General features: G+C 39.6%; 1 protein-coding gene across 3 annotated transcripts in view; it reads right to left on the reverse strand.

Annotated features, from left to right (window-relative positions):
- Positions 1-4199, reverse strand: part of CDK15 (cyclin-dependent kinase 15) — a 94697-nt gene extending 90498 nt beyond the window's left edge. For all 3 annotated transcript variants that reach the window (XM_011974485.1, XM_011974483.1, XM_011974486.1), the window contains exons 1-3: positions 3991-4199; positions 3133-3282; positions 2825-2919 (exon numbers count right to left, since the gene is read on the reverse strand). In XM_011974485.1, the coding sequence (XP_011829875.1) occupies positions 2825-2919; positions 3133-3282; positions 3991-4113 (368 nt within the window). In that variant the 5' untranslated portion in view covers positions 4114-4199. The remainder of the gene's footprint in view (positions 1-2824; positions 2920-3132; positions 3283-3990) is intronic.
- Between the last annotated feature and the right edge of the window lie 13300 nt (positions 4200-17499).

Genomic DNA, 17499 nt, shown 5'->3' on the forward strand with positions numbered 1-17499 from the left:
GTTGGCTCCTGTGTCCCTCTGAGATAGCCCTATCATGTGGGTTTGCTTTTTGCTTTCATCTTCATTTTTTTGGCCTATTTGAAAGGTAAAAAGGTTTATCACATTTCAATTTACATTTCTTTAACCATATGTGAAACTGACTTTTCATACGTTTATGGATCTTTTCTGTTTTTTTTGTGATTTGCTGATTTGCCCACCTTTTTATTGAACTATTTTGCACAAACTTTTCCCCAGTTTCTTTTGTTTGCCTTATCATGTCTTTTAAATTTTGTTTAAAAGTTTTATGATGTATTTTCCTCAGAACATGGTTCCATGAAATTCTCCCCTAAGCCTTGCAAAAAGTTTTTTGGCAAGTATGTTTATAAGAGAAAATGCTTTATACCTTTTTTTTTTTTTTTTTTTTTTGAGACAGAGTGTCACTCTCGCCCAGGTTCGTTTGCAGTGGTGCCGATCTCAGCTCACTGCAACCTCCGCCTGCAAAGTTCAAGTGATTCTCCTGCCTCAGCCTCCTGAGTAGCTGGGACTACAGTTTTATAAATAAGGTAACAGTTGAACCGGGAATCTGACGGAGGGGAGGAGTCAGCTGTGTGCATGAACAGTGGAAGGCAGCTCCAGGCAGAGGGAGCAGCAAGTTAAAAGTCCTTGACTGAGGCAGGAGCAGTCCCGGCATTGGAGCAGGAGAGGCGAAGGAGAGATGAGGACAGAGAGGAGCTGAGTGTGTGCTGGGGAATGGAGGGTAGGGATTGCATAGGGTCTTGTAAATGACCATTCCAGGGACTGTTTTGTATTAGATATTTACAGGATATTTGTATTAGAAAATCTAATAGAGCAAAGATGTCAATAATTCTCTAATTTAGAGTTTTGATATATTCTAAAAATAGTCTAAAGCAACAATAATTAAAATCAAGGCTGGGTGCGGTGACTTATGCCTGTAATCCCAGCACTTTGGGAGGCTGAGGTGGGCGGATCACGAGGTCAGGAGATCGAGACCATCCTGGCTAACACGGTAAAACCCCGCCTCTACTAAAAAACTACAAAAAATTAGCCGGGCGTGGTGGTGGGCACCTGTAGTCCCTAGTCCCAGCTACTAGGGAGGCTGAGTCAGGAGAATGGCGTGAACCCGCGAGGCAGAGCTTGCAGTGGAGCTTGCAGTGAGCCAAGACAGCACCACTGCACTCCAGCCTGGGCAACAAAGTGAGACTCCATCTCAAAAAAAAAAAAAAAGGCAGCACAAATATAAGAAAAGATAGATTAAGGAAACATGATTTTTTAAAAGATTAGAACAGAAACAATTTCAAGTAGTCATGAGATCTAATATGTAATCACGGCAGCATTTCAAACCATCAGAGAAAAGAAAATCTAGTAAATGGAGCTGGGATGATTGTGAATATACAATATAAATTCCCAATAGATGAAAGAGTTAAATGAAAAAGAAAACATACAGTAACTAGGAGAAAAGATGAGTGAATTCTGTGTAAACTTTGGGCTAGAAAGGTCTGTTTGTGTGGAACAAAGTCAGAACTCAGAAGGGAAGATCAGAAGTGTTCATGGTACCCATGTATCCAAGTATGTTCCAGGGTGCCCCAGATCTGAGCCATCTTGAAACAGTTACCATGGCCAAACTGATATGAGGAACCTTAGAATAAAATCAAATGTGGTCTTTTATTGCAGATGTTCTCAGCATTAAAAAAAGTTAATATACACCATAACTAAAACAGATTAAGAAAGTATAAAGGGCCGGGGCAGGAGAATCACTTGAACCCAGGAGGTGGAGGTTGCAGTGATCTGAGATCGCGCCACTGCACTCCCTGAGTGACAGAGTGAGGTTCCATTTCAAAATAAATAAATAGATAAATAATAAAATAAAATAAAATTGTATGTCCCCTACAATCTTGTTTTAACAAGTAAAATTAATAATAACAGCATAAATACTAAGATAAACAATGAATATTTAGTCTCGTAGTAGTTATATAAAATTTTTCTTTTTCCATTTTTTTGTTTTTGGCCAGTTAAATGAAGCAGTGGGAGTGGAGAAGGAACAAAGAAATCTGTAGCTGGTTGTGATCAAGTAGTAAATACCACTGCACTTGGATCAGCTATATTTTTAAAATTAATATTTAACCACTATTGAGCCATTATTTTTATCTATTGGAGTAACATAAAGAAAAAACGACCTTCCAACTTTCCCACCTTGACTAAAAGACAAGGGAATTCATGGATCTTTTATATATATTTAACAAAGTTTGTTGTTTACCAAAATTAGTACTTAGCTTTTGGATAAGCAGTATTTTTATTCTCCAGACATTTTGTATATTTTGCAAGTATAGAAAATCTAGGATTCATCATCTTTTGCATGTACCATAATTTGCAGAAACCAACTCCAATTTCTTCTATAAAGGCCAGGTGGAGGAATGAAGCAAACTCCAGGTTGCCATTACAAACCTCTGTCATTGTGATTTAGGGAGGGATATAAAAAACCTGTTAGAGACGCTTTACCAACTGTGCCTCCCACCGGCCTGAAGAGTGGTAATTGTTCTTTGGGTCAGTAGTAGAGAATGTCTATTTTCTTTGAATTCTCTGAATTGAATGCAAGAAGGGAAAGGCTGATAAACATTTAAGTGGGCTGATTTTAATTAGGGCAGGGCAGGTTTGTTTTTCTTTCAAGGCTGTTTAAGTCATCATGTCTGTCTCCCTGTCGGCCATGGTGTCTTGCCCAGGTCCTGAGTGCTATGAACCTCTATGATGTCTCACCTGGCTTTATAATGTGAAATTAAGGGGGCAGGACCCTTATCTCTAAAGTGTATCCCAGCTATGTGTCACTCACCTGCTAATCCCCTTGTAAACTGTAGCGTAAGAGCCTTCACCCAGCTTCTCCAAGTTCAAGTAAGATGAGGCTGCTCCAAAAGGGAGGCTCTTCCTCTGCTTTAGGGGAATGGGGAAAAGGAGTGGGTGAAAGGCAAGAGAGAAAGAGCACTTTTTTTTAGTGTTGACTTTTTTCTCCAGGGAAATTAGACAGCGTTTCCAGAGCAGACTTGGGAAGGCTCGCTCAGTAATTGCCCTGGACATAAGGGCCGGCCTCCCTAGACAAGCACACATTAAATTCTTCTTGATCAACATCAGCTGCTCACTCACCCACTGAAAACTCTGCCTCAGACCCTCTTCCTGAAAAGAATCACTGTTACTCCGTGGCCTTTTACTCTTGAACTTCTGGGCACGGACATCCTGACGTCCCCTGGGGTGAAATGAAGTCATGGAACATGATGCTTCTTTTAGGTCTGTTAGCTAGAGAAAAAAGAAAGAGCAGGAATAAAATTTATGCAAAGTAAAGATTCAGTGCCTGGTAAAACAATTTTTTCTTTATTTGCCTCATTTTCACTCTTCACATGTTTTCTAAGCTTCCTGTACCCCCAAAAGGCACTTTTCTTGAAAGATCCCTGAAAAAGACCATAATGGTATCAACTCCTGAAATACTACATTCTTTCTTCACCTAAAAATATGTCTTTAACATTTAGGTTAACCTAAATCTCTTTGATGGATGTTTTCCAACTTTTTTCTGTTTAACTCTGGCTTTTTTTTTTTTTTTTTCCTGTCCACTTAATTTATTGCTGTGGGGGAATAATCTACTACTGCATTGCTAATAATCATGAACTAATTACTAAAGTTTCGAATCCATAGCATATCAACTAATACTGCAGCTTGCCTTTAAAATCTCAGCTCTGTAATTTAGGACCTTAGAGATTTCGAGAGAACTACTTCAAGCCAAGTGAGTTTCGTGCAACCCAAAGCCAAGGATTATTTTTCCCTTTTGGTTTACAAGAAATTCTCCAAATTTGATAACTACAGCCATAAATTTTCTGTGACTTTAATAGAATTTTCATTTTATTGGTTTAGACCTACCGCAGAAGAATCAGACCCTGCTACAAAAAGGGAGTGTCTGAACTCCTTGGTTTATCAATAGAGAAAGATGCTCTCCTCCTGGGATACAAATACCTTGAACGCAGCCTCCATGGTCTCAGGCTGACTCCTCCGACAGCTGTGTGCCTCGCCTCCCTCTGAACAACGATAGCAGCTGCATCCAGGCTGTACAGTCTTTGCACACAGCTCTTGACCCATAATCTTCTAGGTTCAAGGAGAAAACCCGCACTTGAACCTTTCCCCCACTGCCTCTCCTATCCTTGTTCTCTCCCTTTTTGCCAGAGGTCAGCAGTGTGGAGCTTTCATATGACTCACATGATGACTCTGCCTGGAGCAGCCTCACAACTTCAGCAGTTTTTCCTTATCAGTGCAAGAAACTCCACATCAGACAGGGATTGCTTGCATTCAGATGTGCACAACTGAAAACGAGGCAGCTGCTATTGAATAGAATAAAATTTGGCACAGTTAAGGTTCTTGTTCTGGCCACAAGTTAGTGCTATTAGTATACATAGTTTTTAGGGATTGACATTGCTCATCAATGTAATGATATTTATATGATATCATTGATAGTGATATTGATATTAGGTTTTCCTGGTGCTAAAGTGGACATGTTGAAGACTATTTTTCTCCCTGCCTTTTATCGGAAAGCATTTTGGTTTTCAGACTTTAAAACAAATTTTCTACCTAGCTAACTTTTAGTAGTCATAGAAACCACAGAATCATAAGACAGGAAAAAAGTTGAAGATATCTACTCTATCTCTTTGCCTTCACACAACAGTGTATCCAATAGTCTTAGAAGGGTTGCCATTCATTCATTTATTCAAAAACTATGTGGTGAGTGCCTGTGTTGTTCTTAACTATACAAATGATGATATTAGCCAATGGTGATGGAGAGAGAGGAGTTTGAATGAAATACTTTCTTCTTTTCTTGCTTCCTTACACATATATGTAATTAATGTTTACTATATGTAAAGTACTATAATAATAGCACGACATGTCAAGGAACCTGGCTCAAATTGGTTTGCTGTCTGTAGTCTTCAAATGCAACATTTTTCTCTGTTAGATTCCTAAGATTATTGCCACTATAATGTACTAATCATAGAGTGAGACAGAATGGAGGATATATAAACATTCAATCATTATTAAGGGAAAAAATAAGTCATGTCTATCATCACAACAATATTTATGAATATTTGATATTTGAACCTCATGATGATTTTTAAAAATGTTCAGGTAATTTAATTATGAGCATGTATTTATGTATTTTTTCATTTCAAAATTGCCACAAGAGACTTAAGTCAATTCCAAGATTCAATCTAGAGATATTTTGTGGAAAAAAAAAAAAAAAGAAGAAAAGGAAGAATACTTGGCTCAAAGACCATTAAACTTGTTTTATCTTTTTTTTTTTTTTTGAGATGGAGTCTCGCTCTGTCACCCAGGCTGGAGTGCAGTGGCGCGATCTCAGCTCACTGCAACCTCCACCTCCCGGGTTCACACCATTCTCCTGACAGGCGCCCAGCACCGTGCCCGGCTAATTTTTTGTATTTTTAGTAGAGATGAGGTTTCACCATGTTAGCCAGGATGGTCTCGATCTCCTGACCTTGTGATCCACCCACCTTGGCCTCCCAAAGTGCTGGGATTACAGGCCTGAGCCACCGCACCCAGCCAAAGACATTAAACTTTTGACTGACAACTGAGAGACTGAGAAGCTAGTTTCTCAGAATATTTAATTCCATTTGAATTTATAATAATGTGATTATAATACATTTTATCAGAAATGCTAATTTCTTCCTAAAAGATTGTTAATTTCATCACATAAAAGTTATGTCCCAGGTCAAGTCTATGACGACTGTTCTTGCGTTTTTGTTTTTGGAAACAGAGTCTCCCTCTGTCTCCCAGGCTGGAGTCCAGCTGGGTGATCATCGTTCACTGTAGCCTCAGCCTCCTGGGCTCAGTGATCCTCCCACCTCAGCCTTCCGAGTAGCTAGGACTGCAGGCCTGTGCCAAGACAACCAGATAATTATTTTTTGTAGACACAGGGTCTCACTATGTTGCCCAGGCTTGTCTTCAACTCCTGGCTTTCAAGAATTCCTCCTACCTCAGTCTCCCAAATAGCTGGAACTAGGGGTGCACACCACCAAGCCTGGATACTTTTTTTATTATTTGTACAAACAGAGGTTTCACTATGTTGCCCAGGCTGGTCTCCAACTCCTGGGCTCAAGTGATCCTCCTGCCTCCCCAAGTGCTGGGAATACACAGGTGAGCCACAGCACTGGCCTACAGCCTGGTTAATTAAAGGTGTAAATTGCTATGTTTAGATACTAGAATGAGCTACTTGTTTTTTTCTTCCAGAGACAGGGTCTTGCTTTCTTGCTCAGGCTGGAGTGCAAGAGCTATTCCCAGGTGTGCACTGCGTACCTGCCAGAACTCCTGAGCTCAAGCAATCCTCCCACCTCTGCCTCCCAGATAGCTGAAACTACAGATGTGTGCAACCAGACTGGCTTTACGGTGTTGTTTAAAGCCAAGGAAAAATATCTGATGACTTTTTAAGATATTTTCTTGCTGTGTCAGAAATAGCTTTTGTTCTGAAAGATTTCTGAAGGACAGAAGACTTAGATGATTTCATTTAGCATTGTGCATTAGGCTGTTTGTGAACCACTCCAGATTGGCTTGGCTGCACCTCCTTTAGCAGCCTGGTTGCCATCATAGCAACAGAGGCCATTTCTGGGGTCTTGAAGCACACTCATTGTTGCTGCTACCTCCTCCCGTCATAGGGCAAGGAACCCTAACATGTGAAGCTGACTGACCAGGAGAGACCCTTGTGCTTGCCCACCAGCCTAAACAGACCAAGAGCCAGAGAGGCTCGGGCTTCTCTAGCAACGGCTTGCAAGGGCCAGGTGATACAACCAGAACTGCAGGAAGTTCCATGGAGTGCGGTTCCACCATTGGGAAACCAGAGATGTTGTGGAGTTGAGATCAGCTCAGAAACATGCTCCATTTTGAGAGTGTCGCTTGAGCCTCGGAGTTTGAGGTTACAGTGAGCTATGATTGCATCATGCATTTCATCCTGGGCAAAAGAGTGAGACCCTGTCTCAAAAAAAAGAGAGAGAGAGAGAGAGAGATGAAAGGTGAAAGAAAGAAAAAAAGAAAGAAAGGGAAAAAAACTTCCATTTATAAGGTTGATGCAAAAGTAATTACAGTTTTGCCCTTACTTTCAATGACAAAAACCGCAATTACTCTTGCACCAACCTAATAATCCTAATATTTTCTCTCTCCTTCTCCTCACTTCTACTTCCCTAAGATTGCACAAACTGCCCCTACAACCCCACCCCTTTTACCTCAGGCTCTGTTTTCAGGGAATTTGTGTTAAGACAAATGCTAGCCACTTTTTAATTGGCAGTAAAAATTTTAGGTTACTGATCGTTTCAGGCTAGCTTCTCCACCCACCACATTTTTGGAGTTATTTTTCCCTTCTCAAGTGGTGTAAATTCAAACTACTATGTTTAGTTAACAGTTGCCATTTTTTCCAATCTTTGCATTCTATCTTTATTAAATTTAGCCAAATATAACATTTCTAGAATATGTTGATTATCACAGCATTCAACAGATAATATGAGAAATAATGTAAAATCTGTTATAAACATTGAAAATAATTCATATATGTCCACAATGGAGTAATTACACAATGGAGTAATATGCAGCTGTTAAAAGGAAGGAGATTTATATATAATGACATGGAGTGATGACCAAAATATATTGTTAAGTTAAAAAAGCAAAATGCAGAACAATATTTGGTGGCAAAGAAATGAAGGGAAATAAAGTATAGTCAGGGCCAGGCATGGTGGCTCACAACTGTAATCTCAACATTCTGGGAGGCCAAGGTGGGAGGATTGCTTGAGCCCAGGAGTTGGAGACCAGTCTGGGCAACATAGTGAGACCCCATCCCAAAAAATAAAAATAACAAATAAAAAAAGTGTAGTAGTAATCTTACCAATAGTAGCAATATTATTACTATTATTTTAAATCTATTATCGAGGAAAAAAGATTTCTCACCCATCTTTAGGTTCATGGATGACATCCACATACCAATAGACAGATTAACAAGAGAAAAGCACACAAATGTATTTAATGCAAGTTTACACAACACAGGAGCCTTAAGAAATGAAGACCCAAACAAACAGGGAAATCTGTATTTTTATGCTAAGCTTGATGAAGAAAAGTAGATAATTGTGAAGAAACGTGATTGGAGGACAAAAGGGTCTGATCTAATGGTAAGAAACTGGGGAGAACTTAGCAAGACCTGTTTATTATTCTTGGCATCTCCGTGTCTTCAGGGATAATGATATTCCTTTTTACAGGGTATAGGAAACTTATCTCTGGAGTTGAGGTCTTATGACCTACTTTAGAGGGAAGTCAGTTAGATTTTATGACCTGCTTTAAGGGAGAAGGGATGAGAGGAAGATGGGAAGATGAGAATGACTTTCCTGCTTCTGCTGTTTTCTCAAATACAGCAGGTGCCATACTTGGGGGTAGCATATTCTGAACCCCATCATTATTATAGGCATATCTTAGGTTAAAACTGGTGAGTAATTATGCTAATGCCATTGGAAACCAAACTTTTCAGCGTGAGAGAAAACAGATGTAAATATCAAATCAAAGAAATCAAGTAAAAATTATGTGATCTTAAATTTGACTTGGAAATAAAAACTTACGGCTTTTATTTGTTTAAAAAAAGCTCTGTCAACCAAAAAGACCTAGAAGCAATGACAACTCAATAGCAATGAGCAGCCCTACTGCTCCAATTTTGGTCTCTTAACACCATTTTCCACTAAAAAGAAAGAGCTAAACATCCGTGGAGAAATGGTGCATTCCAGATTCCAGGTCTGGAGTATGAACTCGACAAATGAGCCTGGGATATCTTTCTTGCCAGAAAGCAAGGAAGTTATCAAGAAAGATGTCCTAGGCTCATCTTAAGCCAACTGGAGTCCTGTCAAAAGGATATGAAAGCTAACCTGAAAGGGACTCACATTGGTTGAAGACTGGGCAATTTGAGTAGCAAAAATAAGAATGACTGCAATGACACATGGAATGTATAAAATCTGTAACTTTACAGTAATTCTAAACAAAAGTGCCCACTTGAAGGTTTCCAGTTTACAAACTTACTACTCTGAATATTAATAAAGGAGAAAAATCAAGTATTTTTTGTATTTTGTATTTTCTACATAAATTATTTTTTCAAGATTATCAAAGACTTAAGGAGGGGAAATTTCTTCCTTATGGGAGAATTCCAGCTAATAAATGCAAAAGAAGGAATAAAAATACAAACATCACTATCATGGAATCTCTAATGCAATGATCTAAGAAAGCAATCATTAATGGATGCTAAAATCATTAGGTGGAGGACTGATGAGGAACTTTGCAATGAAGGGGTCAGGCTGACACCATCTGAGCCCACTGATCAATCTTAGCTTCACTAAATTTGGGACATCCAGATATTATATGTCTCCTATTATGATGCAACGGGACATACAGCACCACTTGTGATGTAACTAAAGAAAACAATTAAACCTGAATCTAATAAAGTTTCTAGCTCTAAAACCAAATTACAGGAAACACGGAGGACACAGAAATTAAGTAATATCACAGGAATCAAATAGGCAAATCAGGAAGGACAAAAATCTCTAAGAGATTTCTCTAACAAATCTATGGCATTAAATAAGAAGAAAATGAAGAGAATTTGAAAGACTTAAGGGCCAGGCCCAGCGGCTCACACCTGTAATCCCAATACTTTGAGAGGTCGAAGTGGGACAATTGCTTGATCTAGGAGTTCAAGAACAGCGTGGGTAATATAGTGAGACCCCATCTCCACAAAAACTGAAAAAATTAGCCAGGTGTGGTGGCATGCACCTGTGGTCCTAGCAACTGGGAAGGCTGAGGTGGGAGGATTGCTTGAGTTCAGGAGGTCAAGGCTGCAATGAGCCGTGGTTGTGCCACAGCACTTCAGACTGGCTGACAGGGCAAGATGCTGTCTCTCAAAAAAAAAAAAAAAAAAGATAACAAACAAATGCAATATATAGATATGGTTTGGCTCCTGATTTGAACAAATTAACTGTAAAATGACATTCCTGAAAGAAGTATTGAAATTCAAATATGGTATTAGATGGTTTTAAGAATTTATTTTTAATTTTGCATGATGATTATGTTTTAAAAAGAATCCTGCCATTAGAGATGCATACTAAAGTATTTATAGGTACAATGGCATAATTTCCAGGTTTCCTTTAAAATACTGCAGACATATATTCTGGGGATAGAAAATACAAAAGTGGTAAAAATATTGATCATCGTTTAAACTGAGTGATAACTATAGGGAGATTCATTTCTGTGTATCTGACTTCTAAATAAAAATGTAGAAAAACAACAGTGTTTTAAAAAACACATTTTATACAAAATCTATACATTTTGATAATGTATTTCTTTTTTTATATTCATGGCTACTTTCATCAAGGGTGGTGGAGGCTTTCAATGAAAGTACAGCAATCATTATCATCATCATAGCAACAGCTGCCATGTCAGTGCTTGCTCTGTGCCAGGCTCCATGCAGGCAGAGATTAATCCTTACAATGCCATGACAGTGAGGTAGCTACCATTATTAACCACATTTAATCATGGAGGGAACAGAGTTCAGGGAGTTTAAGTAACTTTCCCCCAAGGTTATTAAACTAGCAAATAGACTGGGCATGGTGGTTCACACCTGTAGTCCCAGCACTTTGGGATGCCAAGGCGAGTGGATCACCCGAGGTCAGGAGTTTGAGACCAGCCTGACCAACATGGTAAAACCCCATCTCTGCTAAAAATACAAAAATTAGCCTAGCATGGTGGCACGTGGCTGAAATCCTAGCTACTTGGGAGGTTGGGGCACAAGAATCACTTAAACCCAGGAGACGGTGGTTGCAGTGAGCCAAGATCTCGTCACTGCACTCCTGCCTGGGCAATAGAGAGCAAGACCCTATTTCAAAATAAGTAAATAATAAAATAAACTAGCAAATAGTAGAAAATATTTATAAAACTCCCCAAAGACTGTATACCAAATTTCACAAATTTTATTTAATGAGGAGACATTAATAACTTGTATCTGTAAAAGAGCATGAACTATCTCTTAGTGTGCTCACATTTCTTACTAATTATAAGGCTGAATTTTAAATGAGTTGTTATATTTCGAATAAACCAGTAATAGATAAACTAAACCAGCAATAAGTGACTCTAGTTCATTAATCAGGAGGTATGTAACATTATCCTTTGTAAAAAGATGGTACATCTTTTGGTAAAAAATAAAAGCAACAGATTACAATTCTTTTTTTTTTTTTTTTGAGACAGAGTTTCACTCTTGTTGTCCAGGCTGGAGTGCAGTGGTGCGATCTCGGCTCACTGCAACCTCTACCTTCTGGGATCAAGTGATTCTCCTGCTTCAGCCTCCCAAGTAGCTAGAATTACAGGCATGTGCAACCACACCTGGCTAATTTTGTATTTTTAGTAGAGATGGAGTTTCACCATGTTGGCCAGGCTGGTCTCAAACTCCTGACCTCAGGTGATCCAACTGCCTTGGCCTCCCAGAGTGCTGGGATTACAGATGTGAGCCATCAGGCCCCCCAATTCTTAAGTCACGCTTCTTCCTTCTTCCTGGAGTACCCTAACTTGAAACTGACATGCTGAGAGTGCTGTCTGCTGACAGTCAGCAGAACTGCAGGCACATGGTATCTCGGTCTCCTTTGTAGCCTTACACATACATATATCTGTTCCTTCTTTATATCACACTATTATTGCATAATAGTATACTATTTACAATGAAATTGATGTTGCAAATTCCAGTGTTATCTTCTATTTCTACTGTTTTTAATAAAGAGTAAGGTTCGAAACTGGTGAGTTATTGAGTTTTTACTGGCTTTAAAAGACCATTCCTGGGGTCCTGCGAATAATATGGTTAGGTTTCTAGCCTTAAGTTCCATGGTCCTTGCCTTGATACTAGATTCCTGCCTCTCATTCAGGCTTTCTCCACATCCTGGACTTCACTCCTGAAACAAGATTACTGGTTGTGGATCAAAATTCTTTTAACTACAAATGGAATGCTCAAGAATGCTGACTGATTCCATATGGGTAGGTCCACATTCTAAATCTACTGGAAAGCATTTGACGTGCCAAAAAAAAAAAAAAAAAAAGGACGTTGCACAGGCAGGTAAGGAAATCTCATTGTAAGGTGTTCTTGTGACAGAATGGCTTAGCTTGTGAAACAATGCAATTCCAGTAGTCCTCTCCTAATCCATGGTTCTGCTTTCCATGGTTTCAGTTACCCGTGGTCAACCACAGTTTGAAAATATTTAATGAAAAATTCCAGAAATAAACACCACATAAGTTTTAAATTGCACGCCATCCTGAGTAGTGTGATAAAAATCTCACACTAACCTGCCCAGGATGTGAATCATCCCTTTGTCCAGCGTATTCACCCTGTATATTCTTCCCTCTTATTAGTTACTTTGTAGCCCTCTAGGTTATCAGATCAACCGTATCTCTGCACTTGTGTTCAATAACCCTTATTTTACCTAATGGCCTCAAAGTGCAAGACTAGCGATGCTGATATATTGTTACAATTGTTCTATTTTATTGTTAGTTTTTGTTATTAATCTCATATTGTCCCCAATATAAATTAAACTTTATCATAGGCATGTATGTACAGGAAAAAACACAATGTATATAGAGATTCGGTACTAGCTTTGATTTCAGGCATCCACTATAGGTCTTGGAACATATCCCTTGCCCCTCACAGATAAAGGGGGACTACTGTATACTGAACACCGTACCTAAAAAAGAACTCGTCATCTCAAACTGTAGGAATACTTGGGATAGTTGTAGAAGCAGGGAAAGTGGAAGACTTCTTACTTCCAGTCTAAACAAAAAAGAAAATTATGCTTCTACAGACTAGATACTTTCTGTTTTTCTTTGCATTTGTACGGTTGATTGGTTTCTTGAGTCTGAATGGACTATGGGAAAATTCCAGAAAGGACTTGAATTGATGATGTGATTCCCCTGAAATGGAGAACAACAACTTTGTATTTAATTTTCCACTTTCAATATAACAGCATGAATTTTTAAAAGAATGACTCAACGTTCTTTTTATAAAGAACAGGTTGCAAATATAGCACAGTCAGGTCCCAGAGTGAGGCAACTTGTCATGAATTTAGTACAAGTCTTTTGGCTCTAGGAAGTGAAAATAATAAGAAGGCAAACACATGGTTTACTTACATTTACTCATAACCATTCTGTGGCAAAATTATTAAATAATTTGCCCAAACAAGAAAGAAGTGGTAGAACTAGGATTTGAACCAAGGTGGATCAGCTGCAGAGGCCACACTTTTAGCCTACTTGACCATTTTCCTTCTTCATACAATTTAAGAATGTAGAGATGATGAGTCATACCAGAGCTTTTATGCTTGTGCTTGCTTCTGCCTTCCTTCAGCAGGCATTATCACCGAATATGGCTACCATTTTGTATCTGTTCTAAACAAGCACTTTGCATACATTATCTTAGTTAATTCTGTGATGTAGATATTTATTCCCCCAATTTTGGATAAGAAAACTGCAAATTGTTCAAAGTTTTTTAGAGCATAGGTATCAGGGAGAATTTAAACTCACTGGTGCTGGGATCGATGGCTCACGCCTATAATTCCAGCACTTTGGGTGGAGGAGGTGGGCAGATCACCTGAGGTCAGGAGTTTGAGACCAGCCTGACCAACAGGGTGAAACCCCGTCTCTACTAAAAATACAAAAATTAGCCGAGTGTGGTTGTGCGCACCTGTAATCCCAGCTACTTGGGAGGCTGAGGCAGGAGAATAGCTTGAACCTGAGAGGCAGAGGTTGCAGTGAGCCAAGATTGCGCCATTGCACTCCAGCCTGGGTGACAAGAGCAAAACTGTCTTGAAAAAATAAAAATAAAAATAAACTCACTGGTATTGACGCTAGGGACTTAGCCGTGTCTCCACACAATGAGGACCCAGCTACTGTGAGTAAGCACCCTTTCCCCGACACAGTGGGTCTGACAGCTCAGCACATCATTCCTTGTATGTAAGATTTGCTTTTTGGTAGTCAAGTGAAAAAAACTTCCTCTCTGACAGGAAACAATGCATTACTAAAACAGAGGCTGAGGTGAGCGTCCTCCACCTGCTGTCTTCAATTCCATGCCCCTCTCTCGAGCAGTCCCTCACAGTCAGTGTGCACACAGAACAATCAGTCAACTATAGAAGTGCCCAGCCTGTTGACTAAAGAATGATGATATCTTTGTACAACTTGTCATTGTTAACTCCTGTGAAGTACATTAAAACGCTCCCATTAACTTCTTTAATATTATCCTAAAGTTTCTTGCTCTGTCAGAATAAAGTGGTCTGGCCTGGAAACCCTTCTTTTTCATGAATTTCAGCACACTCCACAGTACTAAAAACAGTAATTTTAGAACGGTTTGAAAACATCTTCTGCAAGTTATTACTTTAAAATATGCATATTTTGTGGATGTATAAATACAAATAAACGCAAGTTACAAAAACCTGATTTGTAAATTTCTGATATTCACAAATTGTGTGGGAGATCCTCTAAGACTCCCTCTCCCCATCTCAATCCCAGGGTGCCTGGACCCTTTCTGGCCTTCATTCCAGAAAGAAGACAGCCTTGTACCGACAGCACCACTCGGTGGCCAGGATGGAGAACTGTCCAAATCACCTTTTCTTCCCTGCCAACTTTTTTTTCAAGATGATGATGCCCTTCCAAACCCCAAACCTCTCCACCTACCCCAATTTTCCTTGGACTTTGCTACTCACAGCCAAGTGGTTCCACCTCAGGCACTCTTTCTCAAGTGTACACACATCCTTTGTTAAAAAATCTTTTCTTCGCCCTACGCAGTTGCTTCATAAGATTTTCTCACTCCTCCAACTGCCTTTATCACATACATAAGCCTAACAGTTGCTAGGGCTGGACAAGCCAGACTTGGCCCCAAGGCTCTGAAATGTAGAGTGGCTAACCACATTTTTTAAATTTAAGTATTTTAAAGCTTTGTGGAAATTGATTAGGCCATTCACCCCTCAGAAATTCTGTCCTCCTCCCAGCTCCCAGCCCCTAGTATCCGGTTGGCTCCTGCCCATAGCAGAGTCTTCTGTAGCAGCCAGGGATGGAGGTGGAGATGCAAAGTGAGAAAAAAAAAATGGAAAGGAAAAAGGGAAGGGAGAGAGGGAGGGAAAGAGGAAGAAATAAAAGAAAGAATGGAGAAAAAGAAAAAGAAAGAGGGAATCTTTTTGCCTGGAGGACCCCTTATGCAGCTCCCTTCCTCACTGTTTCCCATGGGTGCTGGGACTGAAAGGAAGCATAAGGGGACCCCAAAACACTCAGTAGTTAAATGCATAAAAATAATGAATAATCTCACAATGCAATGTTTCTAAAACAAACTTTAAAATTAAAATAGGCTGGGTGTGGTGGTTCACTCTTGTAATCCCAGCACTTTGGGAGGCTGAGGTGGGTGGACCACCTGAGGTCTGGAGTTCGAGACCAGGCTGGCAAACATGGTGAAAACCTGTCTCTACTAAAAAATACAAAAATTAGCTGGGCGCGGTGGTGGGCGCCTGTAGTCCCAGCTACTCGGGAGGCCGAGGCAGAAGGATTGTTTGAACCTGGGAGGTGAAGGTTGCAGTGAGCCAAGATCGCACCACTGCACTCCAACCTGGGCAACAGAGTGAGACCCAGTCTAAAAAAAAAAAATTAATTAAAATAAAAATTAATGCACAAAAATCCATGATTAGCAAAATAATCAGTAGCAGAATTTTAAAAAGAGAATAGTGGTTTCCAATCAGTCCACAGGTCCCAGGTCACTGGGCTGACAGGAGGGCCCCCCATCCTCCTCTCTGCCCCAGCCCCCACAGTGTGGGTTTATGAGGGTTGATCTCTATGTGAGAACAGATTGACAACACAGGGCTTTATATGTAGGTGTTTCCCAAATTGTAGGAATTGTATTAACTTTTTCTACTTGATTCAATATGTGGGAGGATATTTTGACATCCATAAGTATAAAGACACACATTGTTCCTTCTGCCTCGGGCTCCCATATGGCTGGGCAGGGTGCTGTTTCTGCTCACCAACCCCTTCTTCACTGTGCCCCATAACTCCACAGCTTCCGTGGATCTCTTGGTCCTGGTACCCTGAAACATGCTTTTCTTTAAGCACTGGTATTCATGAAAAATGGCTCACTCCATACCAAGGGATTTTTCTTCTCATTTTCTAAATTACAAAATACTGCAAAACCATTGCTTTCAGCTAAGAATGACGTCATAAATCAGTAATCGTAAGTCAGCCCAGGAACTAAACCATTATTAACCTCACTGTTTCTATGGGAAAACAACTCACTTGCAAACAAATATCTGAGGCATGATTTTTTGGTAGATAGGGGGACTAATGCTTTTTAAATAAAAACATACATAGAAATGTATGTGTTGTGCATTGTAATATGAAAAAAGAAGCTCTTTAGCCCTAAACTACTGCTCTTAAATTTTAGAAAAAAAAAAAAGAAAGAAAGCTTAAAAAGAAAAAAACAAACCAGGGTGCTTGTAATGCCCAGATTGAGATCAGAATGCTAGGCCATGTCAACAGCACAGGCTTTGCCAACAACACTGAGACAAGAAAAGAATAAGACGGAGAAATATAACACCATTAGGCACACATTGCATAAAACTATTCAGATATAGAAGGACATTTTATTTAAATCTAGATATTTACTTTTAATTAAAATATTCTGGCTCCGATGTCTAATTATTTATGTCAATATAGGATTTATGAATGTGTCTCAACAAGTCTCAAACAGCATGTGCTTCCATTCTAAAAATAGCAAGCTAGCATCTGCTTACCTGCAGCTGGTGATCAGTCATTCAATCCACTAATTACTTTTTGGTATGAGATGAGTAGAAGCATTGCTATTTAAATCATTCCTCCAAATTACCGCATGTCATCAACAGGTCTTTGCTCATCATTTTGGGCTTTATCTTCTTGCATGAAGTTTAGCCACATAGTAAAATACTCCCAGATATCAATGAGGGGTAAGTGCCCCTTTTCTAAGGTCTCATCCACTTAGAATCACATCATATATATTTTAAAAACAATAGTCTAAGTTGTTCTTAACTACCTTGTTTAACTTGAGAGACGAAATGTAATCTAATTCAGTAAGAATAAAAAATGTAACACGCACACACACGCAGACACACACACACACGCACACACATACACACAGTCTCTATTTTAATAGTTAAGTTGATTAAGGTACCCAGACTACAACTGTACTTTGAAAGCACAGAAGATCTTTCGGTGGTTTATTTTTTTAAATGCCTCTTTGACCATTTCTTTTTTTTTTGAGACGGAGTCTTGCTCTGTCGCCCAAGCTGGAGTGCAGTGGCCAGATCTCACCTCACTGCAAGCTCCGCCGCCCGAGTTTACGCCATTCTCCTGCCTCAGCCTCCCGAGTAGCTGGGACTACAGGTGCCTGCCACCTCGCCCGGCTAGTTTTTT

The sequence above is a fragment of the Mandrillus leucophaeus genome, unplaced genomic scaffold, assembly GCF_000951045.1.
Source record: "Mandrillus leucophaeus isolate KB7577 unplaced genomic scaffold, Mleu.le_1.0 Scaffold146, whole genome shotgun sequence".
Lineage (NCBI taxonomy): Eukaryota > Metazoa > Chordata > Mammalia > Primates > Cercopithecidae > Mandrillus > Mandrillus leucophaeus.